The sequence below is a fragment of the Colobus angolensis genome, unplaced genomic scaffold, assembly GCF_000951035.1.
Source record: "Colobus angolensis palliatus isolate OR3802 unplaced genomic scaffold, Cang.pa_1.0 Scaffold200, whole genome shotgun sequence".
NCBI classification, from domain to species: Eukaryota; Metazoa; Chordata; class Mammalia; order Primates; family Cercopithecidae; genus Colobus; species Colobus angolensis.
The window spans coordinates 189170-205356 of NW_012115156.1; the positions used below are offsets into that span (position 1 = coordinate 189170).

The 16187-nt window shown below is 40.1% G+C and overlaps 1 protein-coding gene across 1 annotated transcript in view; it reads left to right on the plus strand.

Moving 5' to 3' along the window:
* FRAS1 (Fraser extracellular matrix complex subunit 1) overlaps nt 1–16187 on the plus strand; it is a 455628-nt gene that overhangs the window by 175686 nt on the left and 263755 nt on the right. Inside the window, exons 5-9 of the mRNA XM_011941729.1 lie at nt 3607–3766; nt 5454–5587; nt 13498–13581; nt 15326–15427; nt 15722–15913. Coding sequence (XP_011797119.1) covers nt 3607–3766; nt 5454–5587; nt 13498–13581; nt 15326–15427; nt 15722–15913 — 672 coding nt within the window. The remainder of the gene's footprint in view (nt 1–3606; nt 3767–5453; nt 5588–13497; nt 13582–15325; nt 15428–15721; nt 15914–16187) is intronic.

Below are 16187 nucleotides of genomic sequence, written 5' to 3' on the forward strand. Positions count from 1 at the left end.
ATATATATATATATATATGCATGTGCTGATGCCTTGATCTCTAGGCTGGGTGTGTTGCATGCATTATCAATCCTCAGAACACTCACTCTGGGGAAGGAGGTGTCACTGTTTCAGGGACAGGCATAGGAGATAAAAATGGAGTGAACTTAGGTGACTGGTCTCCCGGAGAGATGTGAGAGGGATTTCTTTTCATCACGTCATCACGCCACACACTTTGGATCACCATCTGGACTTTCTTCCATGGCTTTGACATCAAGCAGTGGAGACTTTTTTTTTTTTTTTTTGAGATGGAGTCTCTCATGATCTTGGCTCACTGGAACCCCCGTCTCTCAAGTTCAAGTGATTCTCATGCCTCAGACTCCCAAGTAGCTGAGACTATTGGCATCTGCCACCGCACCCAGATAATTTTTGTGTTTTTAGTGGAGATGGGGATTCACCATTTTGACCAGGCTGGTCTCGAACTCCTGACCTCAAGTGATCCACTCACCTCGGCCTCCCAAAGTGCTGGGATTACAGGCATGAGTCACTGTGCCCGGCCTGAATGTTATTCTTAATTCCCACAATTCTCAAGCTTTTGGGAAGGGAGAACCCCTTGCTTAATTTTACGTCTCTTGAGTTAGATAATAAATTTACGTGATGAGAGAGAGTGGGTACTGAAGAGGTCAGTGAATACAGCCCTCTTGTATTACAGATGAACAACTCTGGTGATACGCAGGCTGTTGTTATAATGAACTTTTCTGGTCTCTGTCTGAAAGGTAGTGTGGCTGCAATGTTTTGGAAACAACAGTGGTGTTTCTTGGTAGTAACAAAAGGTCTTGTTTTATGAAATGAAATGTCTAGATGTTTAGAGCAGTCTCCTAATTTTTAATAAAATGAAGTTTACTTCAAGTTGTTCTATAGTCTTTAAGACTTTAAGATTTTACTTTAAATATATATAGTCAAATATATATATAATTTAAGGACTATAGAGTCTTGAAATTAAGACTTTAATTTTGACTTTAAGATATATAAATGATTAATTAGATATTTTAAACAATAGTTTGCTTTCTGATGACAAAAAATACTTTATTGGGGAAAATTTGGAAAAGAAAAAAGTATACAAGCAGAAAAGATATCACCAGTAATCCGAATACTCTGAAAACCACTGTTAATGTTCTTTTGGTTTTGGTGGAGGAATCGGCAGTGAAGATAGGTAATACATACAGATATATGTTTTAACGTAATTGGAATTATGCTGTGTTTTATGTCTTGCCTTTTTATATAACATTATATTATAAATAGTTCCTTAGTGTACTCTTGGAGAACATGATTCCCTGTTATTAGATATTTGTGTAGGTTCCAGTTTTCACTAAAATATTTCTAATTTCACTCTAAAGAACAATAGATGGAGTTTCTTGTATTTAAGCCTTTTGTGTGTCATTAATCATTACAAAAAGTGAAATTAGTAGGTCAAAGCATCTAAAGAGTTTGGGTATTGAAGCTGTGACATCTTTAGTCATTAAAATGTAAGTCTTCTGTGTCTAGTGATAAGCCCAGGGGAAATACCACAGATAGTGTATCCTCTTTTCAAGTGTGATTATCCCGGGGAGGCCTCTCCTGGTTGAGTGATTCCAGGTGTTATCACAAGGGAACGCTTTGTGTGTGAGAGAATTTCTTTCCCTTCACTGTAGCTTCACCAGCTCTGGGTACTGTGAACTTTAAAGTCTTTTCATATCAGATATTTAAAATGTTATCCAAGTTTTATTTTATAATTAGTATTTTTTACAATTAATAAATTTGAACATTCTATAAGTTTATTGCTATTTTTAAAATTTGAAAGGTCTTTTTCTTCTTATAAATGCTTTTATATATTAGAGTTTAGTTCTAATTAATATAATCTGTAATTTTTAAAGTCAGTTTGTCCTTTGCCTTTTAATTTTATTTTATATATTTTAATGATGTATTTTTGGCAGATTTAAAAAATTTAACTCATTCAAACCTATCAATTTTCTTTTAAGTTCTTTCTTTGCTTTCATGTGTAGGCCTTTTCAAGAACAAAGGGCAATTGCCCTGTCTTTTATTAGCCCACAGTTTGTGGACTTGCTCATTTCTATGCTGTACTAAATTTGAAATTTATATATAATTGTAGCAGAAGTAAAAATGGATGGGACAGGACTTGGTCTTTTATCTGTGTCCATTCCTACTACTTACAATCAACACAAGGTATGGAAGAAGGGAGGAAAGTCAGGAACTCATTCAATAGAAATGGGAGAAGATTGAGCATCTTTTTATTTTAAGATGTTTAATTGACAAATGAAGATCAAATGTAGTCAAGATGTACAACACAGTTGGATATGCATCTATATTGTATAATCATTACCACAATCAAATTAATTAGCTCATCCATTACCTCCCATGGTGTACCTTAGATCCTCAGAACTTGTTCATCTAATAGCTGGAAGTTTGTAATTTATGGCCAACATCTCCCCATCCCTGGGTAACACTGTTCTACTCTGGATTGAGCACCAGTGCACTGCACACCTGGGTGGCTCTTTAGCAGACCACCTCATTTAACCCTTGGAAGAGTCCACCGGTGAAGGGAATGTTGCTATACCATTTAATTATTATAGACAAAGAAACTGAGATTGAAAAAGATTAAGTCACTTACCTATAGTTTCCAAAGCAGGAAGGGCTGAGCTGGGATCTGAGAACGTGCATGTGGCCAAGTAAATCCTTGGTTTGTGCAACTCACTGCTTGCGTACATTATTGCCTGCTTGTGCTCCCTGTTGGCTATTGCACTTTCCTCAGGACCATGAGATCACTGGAACAGAGAGAGACAGACAGAGAGAGAGAGAGAGAAAGAGGGGAGCGGAATATGGGAACTAATCAAGATAAAAAGTGAAGTCCAAGAAAGGAAACAGGATCAGAGAGAGCTACTGAAAAGGATATAGTCATTATGAAGAACACAGTAAATATATGTGTATTTGAACTGGGACTTTATCGAATGTTTTAAATGATAGGAGACTAGGTTATCTTTTTATTTTCTTTTTGTATTTTGTATTTACAAATTTTCTGAAATTTGTAAATAAAAAATCTTAGGGTAATAGAAAGAGAAGTCCATGTTTTTTTTTTTTTTTTTTTTGAGACAAGAGTCTCGCTCTGTCGCCCAGGCTGGAGTGCAGTGGCGCGATCTCGGCTCACTACAAGCTCCGCCTCCCGGGTTTACGCCATTCTCCTGCCTCAGCCTCCCGAGTAGCTGGGACTACAGGCGCCCGCCATCTTGCCCGGCTAGTTTTTTGTATTTTTAGTAGAGACGGGGTTTCACCATGTAGACCAGGATGGTCTCGATCTCCTGACCTCGTGATCCACCCGTCTCGGCCTCCCAAAGTGCTGGGATTACAGGCTTGAGCCACCGCGCCCGGCCGAGAAGTCCATGTTTAAACTGGCCTTTGACTTGGAACATTGCAAATTCCACTCTCAACTTTGCAAGCTCATAGCTTTCTTCTGCCTTTCCCTGAGCTCCATCCTTAGTTTGTGTAAAAGAAGATTTGTTTCTGTTTGGCTGAATGAAAACCTGTATTTTGGCACTAACTTTTTTTTTGTTTGTTTCTCTCCCTGACACACAGCATGGAACAGAATGGGCCTCTTCTCCATGTAGTGTGTGCTCTTGCAATCATGGGGAAGTCCGATGTACCCCTCAACCATGCCCACCGCTGTCATGTGGACACCAGGAGCTGGCATTCATCCCTGAAGGAAGCTGCTGCCCAGTTTGTGTGGGCCCTGGGAGTGAGTATGAGCTTGTAGAAGTGGACCCTCTTTGCTCGGGAGGTTCACATGGCAATACCCCAACTCTACTCTTTTTTGCTCAGTGTGGCTCAAAGATTTCCTAACCCCATTCCATGTTGGAACCAAGTGCAAAACCTTGCGCTTGGCAGGATGGAGTGTCCCAGAGAGTGAGATTGGAACAAATCCTTAAGCGCCCTTCTGAATTTGAGATTCTGTGAGTTTCTGATATTTATCCCTCTGCATTCACAGCTTCTTAGACGCAAGGAAATAGGGAAAAGATCCTTTGATATGATTCCATAAGGCCAGGGTGGTTCCTTTTGCCTCCTTAGTGGACAGAAAAAGGAATAAATCAGTTCTCTGTATAGCATTGTCAACACTAATTCTGTTGGCTTGTCTTTGAGATGACATAACATCTTTCTCCAAGATACACCCAACAGGAAGCATGCCTTTTATTTATCTTTATTTCATCCCCACTGAAGAAAGTATGCCCACCTAGAAACCAAGACACCCAGATTTTGTTCAGCAAGCCAGGGTCAGACTTTTAGGCCCTCTCGTTGGAATTCACGCTTGTTCCCATACTCTTTTTATTACATTTTGAAGATCTATGTCCCTTTCCATTTTTATGACTAGGTAGTGTATACTATATAATAAATAGGAATTATTGTCATTGCTGTATTATGCTCTCTCACGACATATAATAGCTAGAATACTTTTATTTAACAACAACTGGAACGCACACTCTATTCTTTCTTTTTCTCGTTAAAAAGATACCTCATTTCTTTCCGATCCCCAGTTATTCCATTTCCAGTAATCCTTTATTTACCCTGGAGAGTTCCAGGGATGAAAAAATATGCCCAAGAATTGATGAAAGGAAAATGCTTTCCTCATGCATTTTAGATGTCACCTACCAGAAAAGGACTGACAGATGTTTTGGGCTAAATAACCAACCCTATAAGTGAAAATACTTGGAACAACAGAGTTGGGGGTGGTGTGGGGAGTAGGTTGTCTGAGTTTGTGGGATTCTTTCTTAGGTCCTCAGAGACTTTCTCATTGACTCTCCATGAGAAAGAATTTGGAAGTATTTTCCTGGAAAGATTGGAGGATCAACTGGGGCCAACAACATAATTTGCAAAACTCTAGGGTCCCTTGTTCAAAAATCAAGAGGAGAAAAAGCTTTTTTGTTGTTGTTTTTTGTTTGCCTCTGTGATCTGTTTCTCTCAACCTGTCATATTTGTCAAGTTTCTTAGTTGCTATTTAATGTTTTCCTCCCTCGAGCCTGGGAATGAAGGGTGAGAGGATACGCTCACAGACACCCCAGACTCTACCCTGTGACTGGGTGCATAGGGCACATGCAACCTCCTGGCACCAGCCCCCAAGAGGGTTGGGGATGACAGCATTCATTGGCACAGAGTGGAGGAACTGGTAGCTGAGAATTCATCCCAGGAAGCCAGCAGCAGGTGGGACCATGCATGAGCTGAGCCTCAAAGCTTCACCTATAAAACACAAATTCAGAGATTTCAAGATAGTGACTGCTGAGCATTGCACACCAAATACAGGACCTCCTTCTGTGTACTGGGCTTCTGACCAGTGGGCCCTGTGCAACTGCGCTGGCTGCACCTCCATGCAGTCAGCCCTGGGATCAACAAGTGCGATCCTACTAGTAATCCTTGTTTCTTTGACCTTCCAGAACCCTGTTCCTATGAAGGCCGTGTGTTTCAGGATGGGGAGGACTGGCAGCTGAGCCGGTGTGCCAAATGTCTGTGTAGAAATGGGGTTGCCCAGTGCTTCACAGCTCAGTGTCAGCCTCTATTTTGTAACCAGGTAAGGAAGACAACCTAAGAATGCAGCCTTCACAGGCTACTGAAGAACTTGGTGTCTCTTCTGAGATTATGGCAGGCAGGCCTCAGAAGCACTAGAAACAAGAAGCAAAGACCTTTTTGTTTTCCTTATAATTTTGGAGACCACCTCTGAGACATTTCTTTTACCCTTAGAAACTGCAGATAGGTCTAATTACCAGCCACTTAGGCTAATTGTTATATAATGCAACTGAGCCTTGAGGGTTCACACAAGGAAGCCTCCAGCTCTAATGGCAGATGCTCCAAAAATGTCAAGCTAAACATCTGGAAAATTTAATAATGTGATTAGATTTGTTATTGTTTTTCAATGCATAGGTATAGTCTGCTTTTTAAAGACATAATGCATATCTTTGAACATGATTATCCAGATGTACATAATTTAATTCTTACAGGATAATGATTCAAATTATCAAAGGATTTTCTCTGAGGACATTTAAGATAGTGGGATTTTGTGGTTCATTTAAAGCTGATCTGATTCTCAAAACATTAGACTCTTCACACAAATTTAGAAGAGAAAATCAATTGCAGATAAATGTGGTATACATGATATTTTATATTATAGTTTTTTACTCTTCCAGAGGCTCCATTGGATGTTCCATGGAGTTGATATATAACCATGAAAGGAGTTTGCCTCCAGTCGAAAAATAGCTCATTTTTTGATCTAAGGAAAAGCTGGAAGCTCACATTCAGTTGATACAAAGCAGTACTTTGTGTCAAATAAAACAAAATCAATGACATAGCATATTGTGACAATTGGGCAATATTTTTAAAGGCGACAAAAGGCAATTAGACAAGAAATGCTAAATGCCAAATAAAGGAGAAATGTATCTAATTGAAAGACTAGATTGTATTATCCACACCACACCAACTACTGTGCTCATGTCTCATGTCCCAATTCGTCACAAAGCCATGTCCTTGCTTTAAGATGGCAGATGAGCTTGTTGATAGAGTTGCACAGTGTCTTGTTCTAGTGCTCTTACATTTGGAGGACACTCTAGTGTTGAGGCATTCTGATTAAGCCCATTTTGGGGCCTAGTCCCCTGGGGTACGAAGGATAATTAACCAGTTTGCCACAATAACAATAAGGCAGGTGGGAAGAAGGAATGGAAAGAAGAGTCCATTGGAGACCTTCAGCTTTAAATCTTAAAAAATGTAACCTCAGACTACATATTAGGCGACCAGCTACTGGAATAATTGAAAGTACTATTTCTCATCTTAAAAATCATTAAACATAAACTCTAGCTTCATGTGCAATATTCACTTACAGTTTGTGTTGATATACATAATTAATGTAAAAAGATGAAATTTGGTACCATACTTTAGAGCTAATTAATATGCAGGCAATTCTGAAGACTTGGAAATAGATTGATTTTAATCACTGTTGTATCATCAAGTCTATATTTTTGCCATTACATACAAAAAATCTCAACTGTCAGATCATTTAAAACCATTTCTCTTGATTTAATATCACTATTAAATTTTGGAGGTTTATCATACCTAATGATACAGTTTGTTAACAAATATACTGGTTGTTCTGATGATCCAAAGGGGTGCTATCAACTCAGTGCTATTGTGGAAAATATCACCTCACCTCTACCATACCTACCACCACCACCATCACTATCACCATCACCACCACCATCACCACCATCACCACCACCATCACTACCACCATCCAACCATCACCATCAGCACCACCATCACCACCAGCATCACTACCACCATCACCACCACCATCACTACCACCATGACCACCACCATGACCACCACCATCACCACCACCATCACCGCCACCATCACTACCACCATCACCACCACCATCACTACCACCATCACTACCACCATCCAACCATCACTACCACCATCACCACCACCATCACTACCACCATGACCACCACCATGACCACCACCATCACCACCACCATCACCGCCACCATCACTACCACCATCACCACCACCATCACTACCACCATCACTACCACCATCCAACCATCACCATCACCACCACCACCATCATCCCACCATCACCATCACCACCACCATCCAACCATCACCATCACCACCACCATCACCACCACCATGACCACCACCATCACCACCACCATCACTACCACTATCACAGGTGTTTACTATGTGTCAGCCATTAATTATAAGAGCTTTTAAATTCTTATAACAGCACTACGAAGTAGGAGCTATTATTATGATTTCTATTCTATAGCTGATAAAACTGAGGTCCAGAGAGTGTAAGTAACTTGCTCATGGTGTCAGCACTTTTAACCTAAACAGTTCTACACTGCAATCTCAGAAGACTACATGTGACTTGTATTTTTAATCAGTACAGTACTAATCCTGGAATAATGAATTACACATTTATATATAATGCTGGCTGGTGCAAAAGTAATTGCGGTCTTTGTAATGCCCATTACTTTTGCACCAGCCTAATAATAATCATAATAATGACGTTTGCTAACATCAAGCCCTTCCAAGAGTTTTATTTACATTACATCATTAAATATAAGGAAAACACAAGTGTATCAGTAGAAATGTATTTTCAGGTCTTGAATTCTGGAAAAATCTGCAACCTATCTTCAAGGATTGTCATGATTTTTAATGTAAGGTTTTTATTTTTATTTTTTAAATTTCATAAGGAATTTTGTAATCATTAATGAAAGTTTGGCAAGGGTGGACAAACAGAAAGGAAAACAGTCATCCGTATTTCCACGGATGATTTGGAAGACCAAGATAGATTTGGTGGTGGAGAGGGGAGGAAAATTCATTCCAATATTTTGGTAACAAAATGTAGTTACATTTGTTAGCATAGTTATAATCACATTTTAAAAGTTGGTGATAATCCTCGACAGGAGGAGAAATTCCTTATGTTCACATAAGGGGTTATTCTTCTAACGAAGGATGTAAATTCATACTGAAGTTGCCTGCTTTCAACTTTTGTCCAGATGCTTTGTGAACAGAGCCATAACCAGAACCCTTCCACGTTTCTGTAGGCTCACTGAAATGGTTTGTTCAGTCTGATGAGAGTTCTTGTGAGAATTTTAATGCCATACTTTTATCAAATCTAATATTAATTAATCTGAGTAGTTTGAACTTATCTTTGGATGTTTTTTCAAGAAAGATAGATGGGCCAAGTGTGGTGGTTCACGCTTGTGATCCCAGCACTTTGGGAGGCCTACGGGGGTGGATCACTTGAGTCCAGTAGTTCGAGACCATCTTGAGCAATGTGGCGACATGCTGAGTCTACAAAAAATACAAAAATTAGCCGGGCATGATGATGCATGCCTATAGTCCTAGCTACTCGGGAGGCTGAGGTGGGAGGACAACGTGAGCCTGGGAGCCTGAGGCTGCAGTAAGCCATGATCATGCCACTGCACTCCAGCCTGGGTGACAGAGCAAGACCTGTCTCAAAAAAAAAAAAAAAAAAGATAGATAATTGTCTTCTGATCCTTTATGTATTTGAGTATGACTTTTTTGTTGCTTTCATACATGAAAGACAATTTGGAGGGATCTAAAATTTGGAAGGACTATAATCTCTTCCCATCCTGACCCTATGGACTCCTTTCCACTGAATTTTGGAATTTAGTGCCATGGAGGAGAAATCTGAGGTTTGTCTGCTTTCTATTCTATTATATGCAGCTAATTTTACTCTGTTGCATTCTTGTAGGATGTTTCTTTACTTTATAATTCAAACATCTTTCAGAATATTTCTAGGTGAGTTATCTTTTTATATATTTTTGCCTGGAATATTATGGAGCTCTTTTAGACTGTATTCCAGTTTTTGAAATGTTTTCTTCAGTGATGGCTTTGATTAATCATATCTGTTCCAGTTATTCTCACTTCTCCAGAAATATCCATGACTCTTAGATTGCTCCTCTCTCTTTCCTTCTCATTATCAATCATGTTCTCTCTTATCATTTTTCACTGTGCATTTCCTCTGCATGGCAAGAGTTTTTTAAATTCCTATCTAGTATCTCTAATACTGATTTTAATTTGACAATTTTGCTTTAGTTAAGTCTTCTTTTTTATTTCTGCTATCATTGGTTCATCTACTTTTTTATCCTGTTTATTTTTTATTGCTTCCTGCTTCTGTTTGATAAAGTCTGCACATTCTTTCATCTTATTGAACTTACAAAATGGCTTTTAAACATTTTCTTTTAGATCCTGTAGTAAATAGTTTTCAGAAATCTGCTGTTTCTCTGAATCTTTAGAATGTTACTTCTTTGTCTTTGATGGGTTTCTGGACATGCTATCCCAAATATAGCATCTTGGCATATTGAATATTTTGAGCAGAAGGAATTTGAGTAAATGGGAGTAGCAGGAAAATCACTTTGACCTTCTCCCTGCCTTTCTACCCTGAAGCAGGTCATGAAGCCTAGGAAGCATTTTCAGATCTTTCCCTAAAGCAGGTTTTAAGACTCTCGTGTGAGAGGTGCTGTCCTTATAACTACACCTATACAAAAGGAACACCCTTATCTCTGAAGACACAGGGACACAGAGAAAAATCACCCTTTCCTTTACCTTGCAAATTTTTCCTCAGTATGTTATCATTAGATCATACTTTTTGCCCAATGGAATGACTATCCATTCTTTGTCACAGCTGCTCTAAGAAAACACTCAGGTTTAAGTGTTTCTTTTGGTCTTTATTTCCTTATGAAGGCTCCTGTGTCACATAAAACTCAAATACATTTTTATGCTTTTCTCTTGTTAATCTGCCTCAGCTCTGAACTTAGGATGAGTAGAAGATATTTGTCCTTTCCTACTGATCATTCTTCAGAGTTTTCTCCCAAGTTCCCTTCTTTCTATTACCTCATCCTTCATCAAGAAAAATCAGTCTATAGTCACTGCTTGAAAGCTGCAAGGGTAAGTGAATTTATAGCCAGATGCTAGGAGATAAGCATGCCTCCTAATCCAAGGATCTGGCAAGTTTTCACTTAGTGTAGCTACATTGACCGAGATCATTTCTTTTTCTTTCTCCACTGCCCAACCCTCTTGTGTTCTGAATACATGGAACAAAAAACTCAGATCCTCAGCCTGCACTGCTTTGAAGGCTCTTTCCATGTCTCTCTCTGACTGTGATTCTTTACACTGGGGCACTCTCCTTCCTCACTGCTTTTCATCACTCCCTCTACTTCCCCAGCACACATACTTCCCACTCATGTTTTATTGTTTGACATCATGGGCTCTGACTAGATGCAGAAAGAAAGATATTAAGGGAAGTGAAGGGCTAGGGCTAACTCTTTGCCTCAAACAGCAGTGGCCACACATTGGAGAAAAGAAGGCCATATTTTGTTAGATCTAAGAAGGTGGAAAGTTGGGAAGAGATGATGGTTCTTATTTTTATTTAGGCTTGCACAGCAATGGCAGGCCATAGAATGTCTTAGGGTCAGTGGGACTTCCTCCTGGCAATGGCAGGAGGTGGACTGTTCGTCTTACTCTTTGTTGGTGGGGTTTTAATGTCTTTCTGTATTTTCAAGAGTGTTGTGCTGGGGAGAAATTTTGTCAAGAGCTTTCAGCCATAATACACTATAAACTTCTTTATCATAAGTATTTTTATTTAAGGAATACTGGAAACCATAATTGAATATGTCTTTAGTAGTAGTCCTACCCCAAGTTGTAGTGGCATTAGTAATACGTTTTAGTACTAAACCCTTGTTTACTGAGGGCACCATATTAGACCTAGGGTTGGCAAACTTTCTCCATAAAGAACTAGATAATAAACATTTTTAACATTGTATGCCATACAGTTGGAACAGCTACTCAACTATACCATCGTAGCACAAAACCAGCCATAGAAAATATGTAAATGAATGGGCATGGCTATGTTCCAGTAAAGCTTTATTTACCAAAACAGGCAGTGGGCTGGATTTAGCCCACGGACCATTGTTTGTTGGCCCCCGTATTAGACTCTGTGGTTAGAAGAGCCTGTATATGGCGGTCAGAATGATAGAATTCAGATGTATGGTAGCAACAAAAGTGTACATCAAAAAGCCTTTCCCATCACTGCTCCACCTCCCTACTCAGCTTCTTCTTACTTCCTCTCCAGTCCTGGCTGTAATGCACCAGTCCAGATGGATCTCAGCTCTCAGTCGTGTAGTTCTCTTGTTTCCTGAAAATGTTCTCTTTAATGCTTTTCCTTCCTGCTCTTATTAGCTTATATTTTTGAAGAAAGATTCTGTTTTGGTCAATACGATGTGTAATTAGATGTTGCCAATAAGATTTGGAAAGCACAATTTGCCCTATACCAACCGCCGTACAGGTAATACCTCCCTCCCTGCATATACTCATGGGGACTCTGCTACAGTTCTTGAGTCTACTCCATGCCGGTTAAGAAGGATTGATACTAACTCTATGCCTATTCAAGATTTGTGATTTTGACATTTGCTTCCTGTTTGTCTGACATTGTGTAAGGCTTAGTTCAGTTGTTTATTATAATAAAGTTGCTGAATAGTGTAACATCAGCTAACGTTTATTTTCTCACTGAAAGCTTATTAAACTGAAGAGGTCTGTCTGAAGTCAAGAAACGCTAAATGATTGCAGTGCAAGTTCAATTTCCACATATTCCATTAAACATCAATGGTCATAATACTTTGCATATAGAAAAATAAAGAAATAAAACAACCTAAAACAGAGAAAATAGTTGTCAATTTAATTCTAGTGGTTCAGGCATTTGAAATAAATACCAGTTAGGTAGTGATACATGAATCCAACTCATCATATAAAATGGGGTTAAAGAATTGCTGAGGTATGATTGGAGTTTTCCACAAAAAATTACAGTTCTGTGACTCCACCCCTCCCAAGTAGACTGGCCCTTCTTGTCCTTGCAGCATGAATACCAGAGTAACAATGACAATAAAATTGCGTTTTCTACTCCTCATAAGAGAAAGTGAAGACAACTGTTCTAGATTTATCTTGTATATAAGATCTACCACTTCTTAGTTATTGACAGTTGGTTCGTTCTCACCCTTTCCTCTGCCTTTCATTTGTCTCCTTTCCCAACATTGAAGAAGGCTGTAGTGATAAGTCAAAGTAAGAGGCTGACTCTTTGGCATTAATGAAAATTAAAGAAAGAAAATTCTTCTTAGGGCAGCAGAGACAAATAGTCTGATATTCTGGGAGTGTTGGTTGTGGTAGAGGTGAGAATGTAGGGAAAGGGCAGTTGGGAAAGGCTTCTTTGGGTATTTAATCTGTCACCCACATTTCTCTGCACTGGCTCCCAGATATCTAGAGATATGAGTGATTTTTTTTGTGTGTGAAAGATCCCTCCAATGCACATATAAATATGTGTCCATTCATGTAAATAAATGTACACATTTATATATATGCAAAATAATAGTGAAGTAGCTTATTAAAGGAAGGATACCTTCACTTCTGAGTTTCAGGATGACTCAACAGGAGTATCAGTGTTCTTAAATGTTGGTATGGTTGGTACTCGGAAGTCCTGCTGTCAACCAGTTACCATTACCAAGTTAGCTGTGTGACCTTGGGCAAGTTACACACCTCCCTGGTCTTTACTATTCTCATTTGTAAAGCAAGGATAAGGGCATCTACTCATAGGGTCATGTGAAACACTTAGAACAGTGCCTGGAAAACACCAAGAACCATTATTATTGTTATTTGTGCTTTTCTTTGTTTTTAAAATAAGACAGGACTTGAGGCATATGCAAATTTCTTCAGGGCACCCTGACCTTGGAAGTGTTCATTCTTATTAGAGCCCCAGGTGACTAAGAAATGTTAAATGAGAGGCAAGTGCTGTTATAGATGCTTGGGGCGCATGATTTAGTTGGCTGTGAATGAAATTTTCCTGCTGTTGTGGATCTTATTAATATCACTTTGTGATGGATTGTTCCTGTTCTGGGTGTTAAGGATGAGACTGTAGTCCGAGTCCCTGGAAAATGTTGCCCGCAGTGCTCTGCACAACCCTGCTCTGCAGCTGGCCAAGTATATGAGGTAAGCTTTCATGCTCCCCATGTAGGAGTTTTGACAATCTGTTCTCACACATCTGCTTTCCACCCACTCCAGCCACCATAAGTCGCCACCCTCATGTCTGACTCTGCCAGGATTAGTAACTCAGTACATAAACAGCTTTTCTCTTCTCTTCATAGAAAACTTGTTTGAAAAAATTATGTTGAAGGGGATTATAAATATAAAGGAATGTGCTGGCAAGCAGCACCTGGTTCATGAACCTTGGTGAACTTACTGTTCACACATCTTGAAGGGGATAAAAAGGGCTATTATTGGTTACCATCAGTTTACATTTAGCTTTGAGGCTCTGGGGATGTCTCTCTGCTTTGGCTGGATTTTGTGCATTGATATCCAGAGACAGTCTCTTCACACCCCTGCCATCTTACACTGGGGAAAACCCAGGAGTGGTAGAAGAGAGAGGGAAGGGAGGCGAGAGGCTGTTGGTGGTAGAACCTGCAAACTCAAAAGTACTATTGGGTAGCCTGGATAACTTTGTGCCTAACATGTAGTAGGCATCAAATAAAGATGAGTTTAAAAAATTGAATGAATAGATGAATGAATGAGTGAATGTTCTGTCTTGGGAGTGCCTAACTGGTCCAGAAAAAGGTTACCTTACTCAAAAGCAAATAACACATAAAAAATAAACTCAATTACTTCCCTTACTCACCAGCCACTCTAAAAAGGACTAAATAGAAATTAGGATCATAACTCTCAGTAGAAAATCTGAAAATAAGTATTAGGGGATGGGTGCCTCAAAAATTCTAGACAGGTCACTTGAAATCTGAATGAAAATAACTAATCGGGGAGGATTTTTATATGTACTAGATCTGTGCTGTGTGACACAGTGGCCACATATGTGGCTTGCATTATATTTTTATTAGACAGGATTGTTAGACTAAGTTGTTCTTTGAAGAGACAGGCTTTATATCTGTAATGGCATTTTCAACTGCAAGGTACAGAAATCCCACAGTAAAAGTGGCTGAAATGCTAATATTAATTATGTCATCTAACACAAAGTCTAGAGGTAGGATGGGGCAGCTGCAGGTTTATCAATTCAGGTCTTAATGATGCCTTTAAGGATCTAAGCTCTTTTGATCTTTCCACCTGCCACCACCCTTAACATGTTGGCATTTGCCCTTCATCTTGTCCCCTCCCATCCCCAAGGAGACCTCCTCAGCCCCAGGCAGCTCATCCTCACACAACTATTACTAAAGGTTGGTAGAAGAGAGGGGTGGGATTTTGTTTCATGTGGGAGGAGAATTTTTACTTTGACCTCCACCACTCTAGCAAATTTCCCCTGAGGTCCCCTCCGGTTGGACAGTGTCCATGCCCTAGCTGCAAGGGAAGCTGGCAAAGTGAGTATATGGCAGTGAGGGCTGGGCCTCCTGGAAAAGGCAAGAGCTAAAGAATGCCGTGGATGAGCCAGTCAACAAGGGCTTTCTACCCATCTCAGTGTCCTGAGTCTCTATGTGCCTGGCACAGAATGGGCCCTCAACACACCTGTAGAATGAATATAGGTGAATGAAAATTAATCTAAAGTCTCCTGTGGACATTTATTGACTGTCTTCATAGAAGCTATTCCTATCTAAATGTTATCATTTCTCAAGAGTACGTTCAATGTAGCTCAGCTTACAAATGTAGTAAAAATTGGGTATCTTATGTGTCAGTGCTTCTATCTGATGTATGGGACATTTGATTTTCCACGTTCTTCTTTCCTGTCTTCATGCAGCATGGTGAGCAGTGGAGTGAAAATGCCTGCACCACATGTATATGTGACCGGGGTGAGGTCAGATGTCACAAGCAGGCCTGCCTGCCCCTGAGATGCGGAAAGGTATTTGAGAGTGTGTACCTTACTTGTCTAAGCTCTATTCTGGATCATTTAAGGAATGCACTTCTTACTCCCAGGGGAATCAAAAGTTGTATAATGTTTGCAAAGTTACATAAAGATATGAGAGCTCTGCTTCCTAGGAAGAAGGGTTGAGGTGCAAGGGATCCTGCCCATCGTGGATCGGGCCAGGGAAAGAGCCGTGTAGAGCTTTGGTATTTTGGGTCCTCCTGCCTCTCTTGGCTCAGGTGTTTCACTGTCTCCTGAGAACTGCCCCTCACCTTGCTCCCTGTGTCCTAGGGTCAGAGCAGGGCTCGGCGTCATGGGCAATGCTGTGAGGAATGTGTGTCTCCTGCCGGGAGCTGTTCCTATGATGGGATTGTGCGGTACCAGGATGAAATGTGGAAGGGCTCGGCCTGTGAGTTCTGTGTGTGTGATCATGGCCAAGTGACCTGCCAGACTGGCGAGTGTGCCAAAGTGGAGTGTGCCCAGGTAAGAAGCAGGGGCGTTTCCATTAGGACCATTGCAGCTCTTTCCATTGGGATAGTAAGGGGCCCAGCCTGTTCTTTACTTCTTGGCAGCAGCAGGGATGTCCACATTGACTTCTCACATTTCACAGGACCTTCTAGCATAAAGATTCCATGGTATAAAATGAATGTCACTGTTTGTTCAGACTAGCTCGGAACAGCCCCCTGGAGCTTTTAGCTTTCAGTGCATCTGGTCAAATTGGAAGCCCTGAGCCAGAGACATGAAGGGGAAGGACATG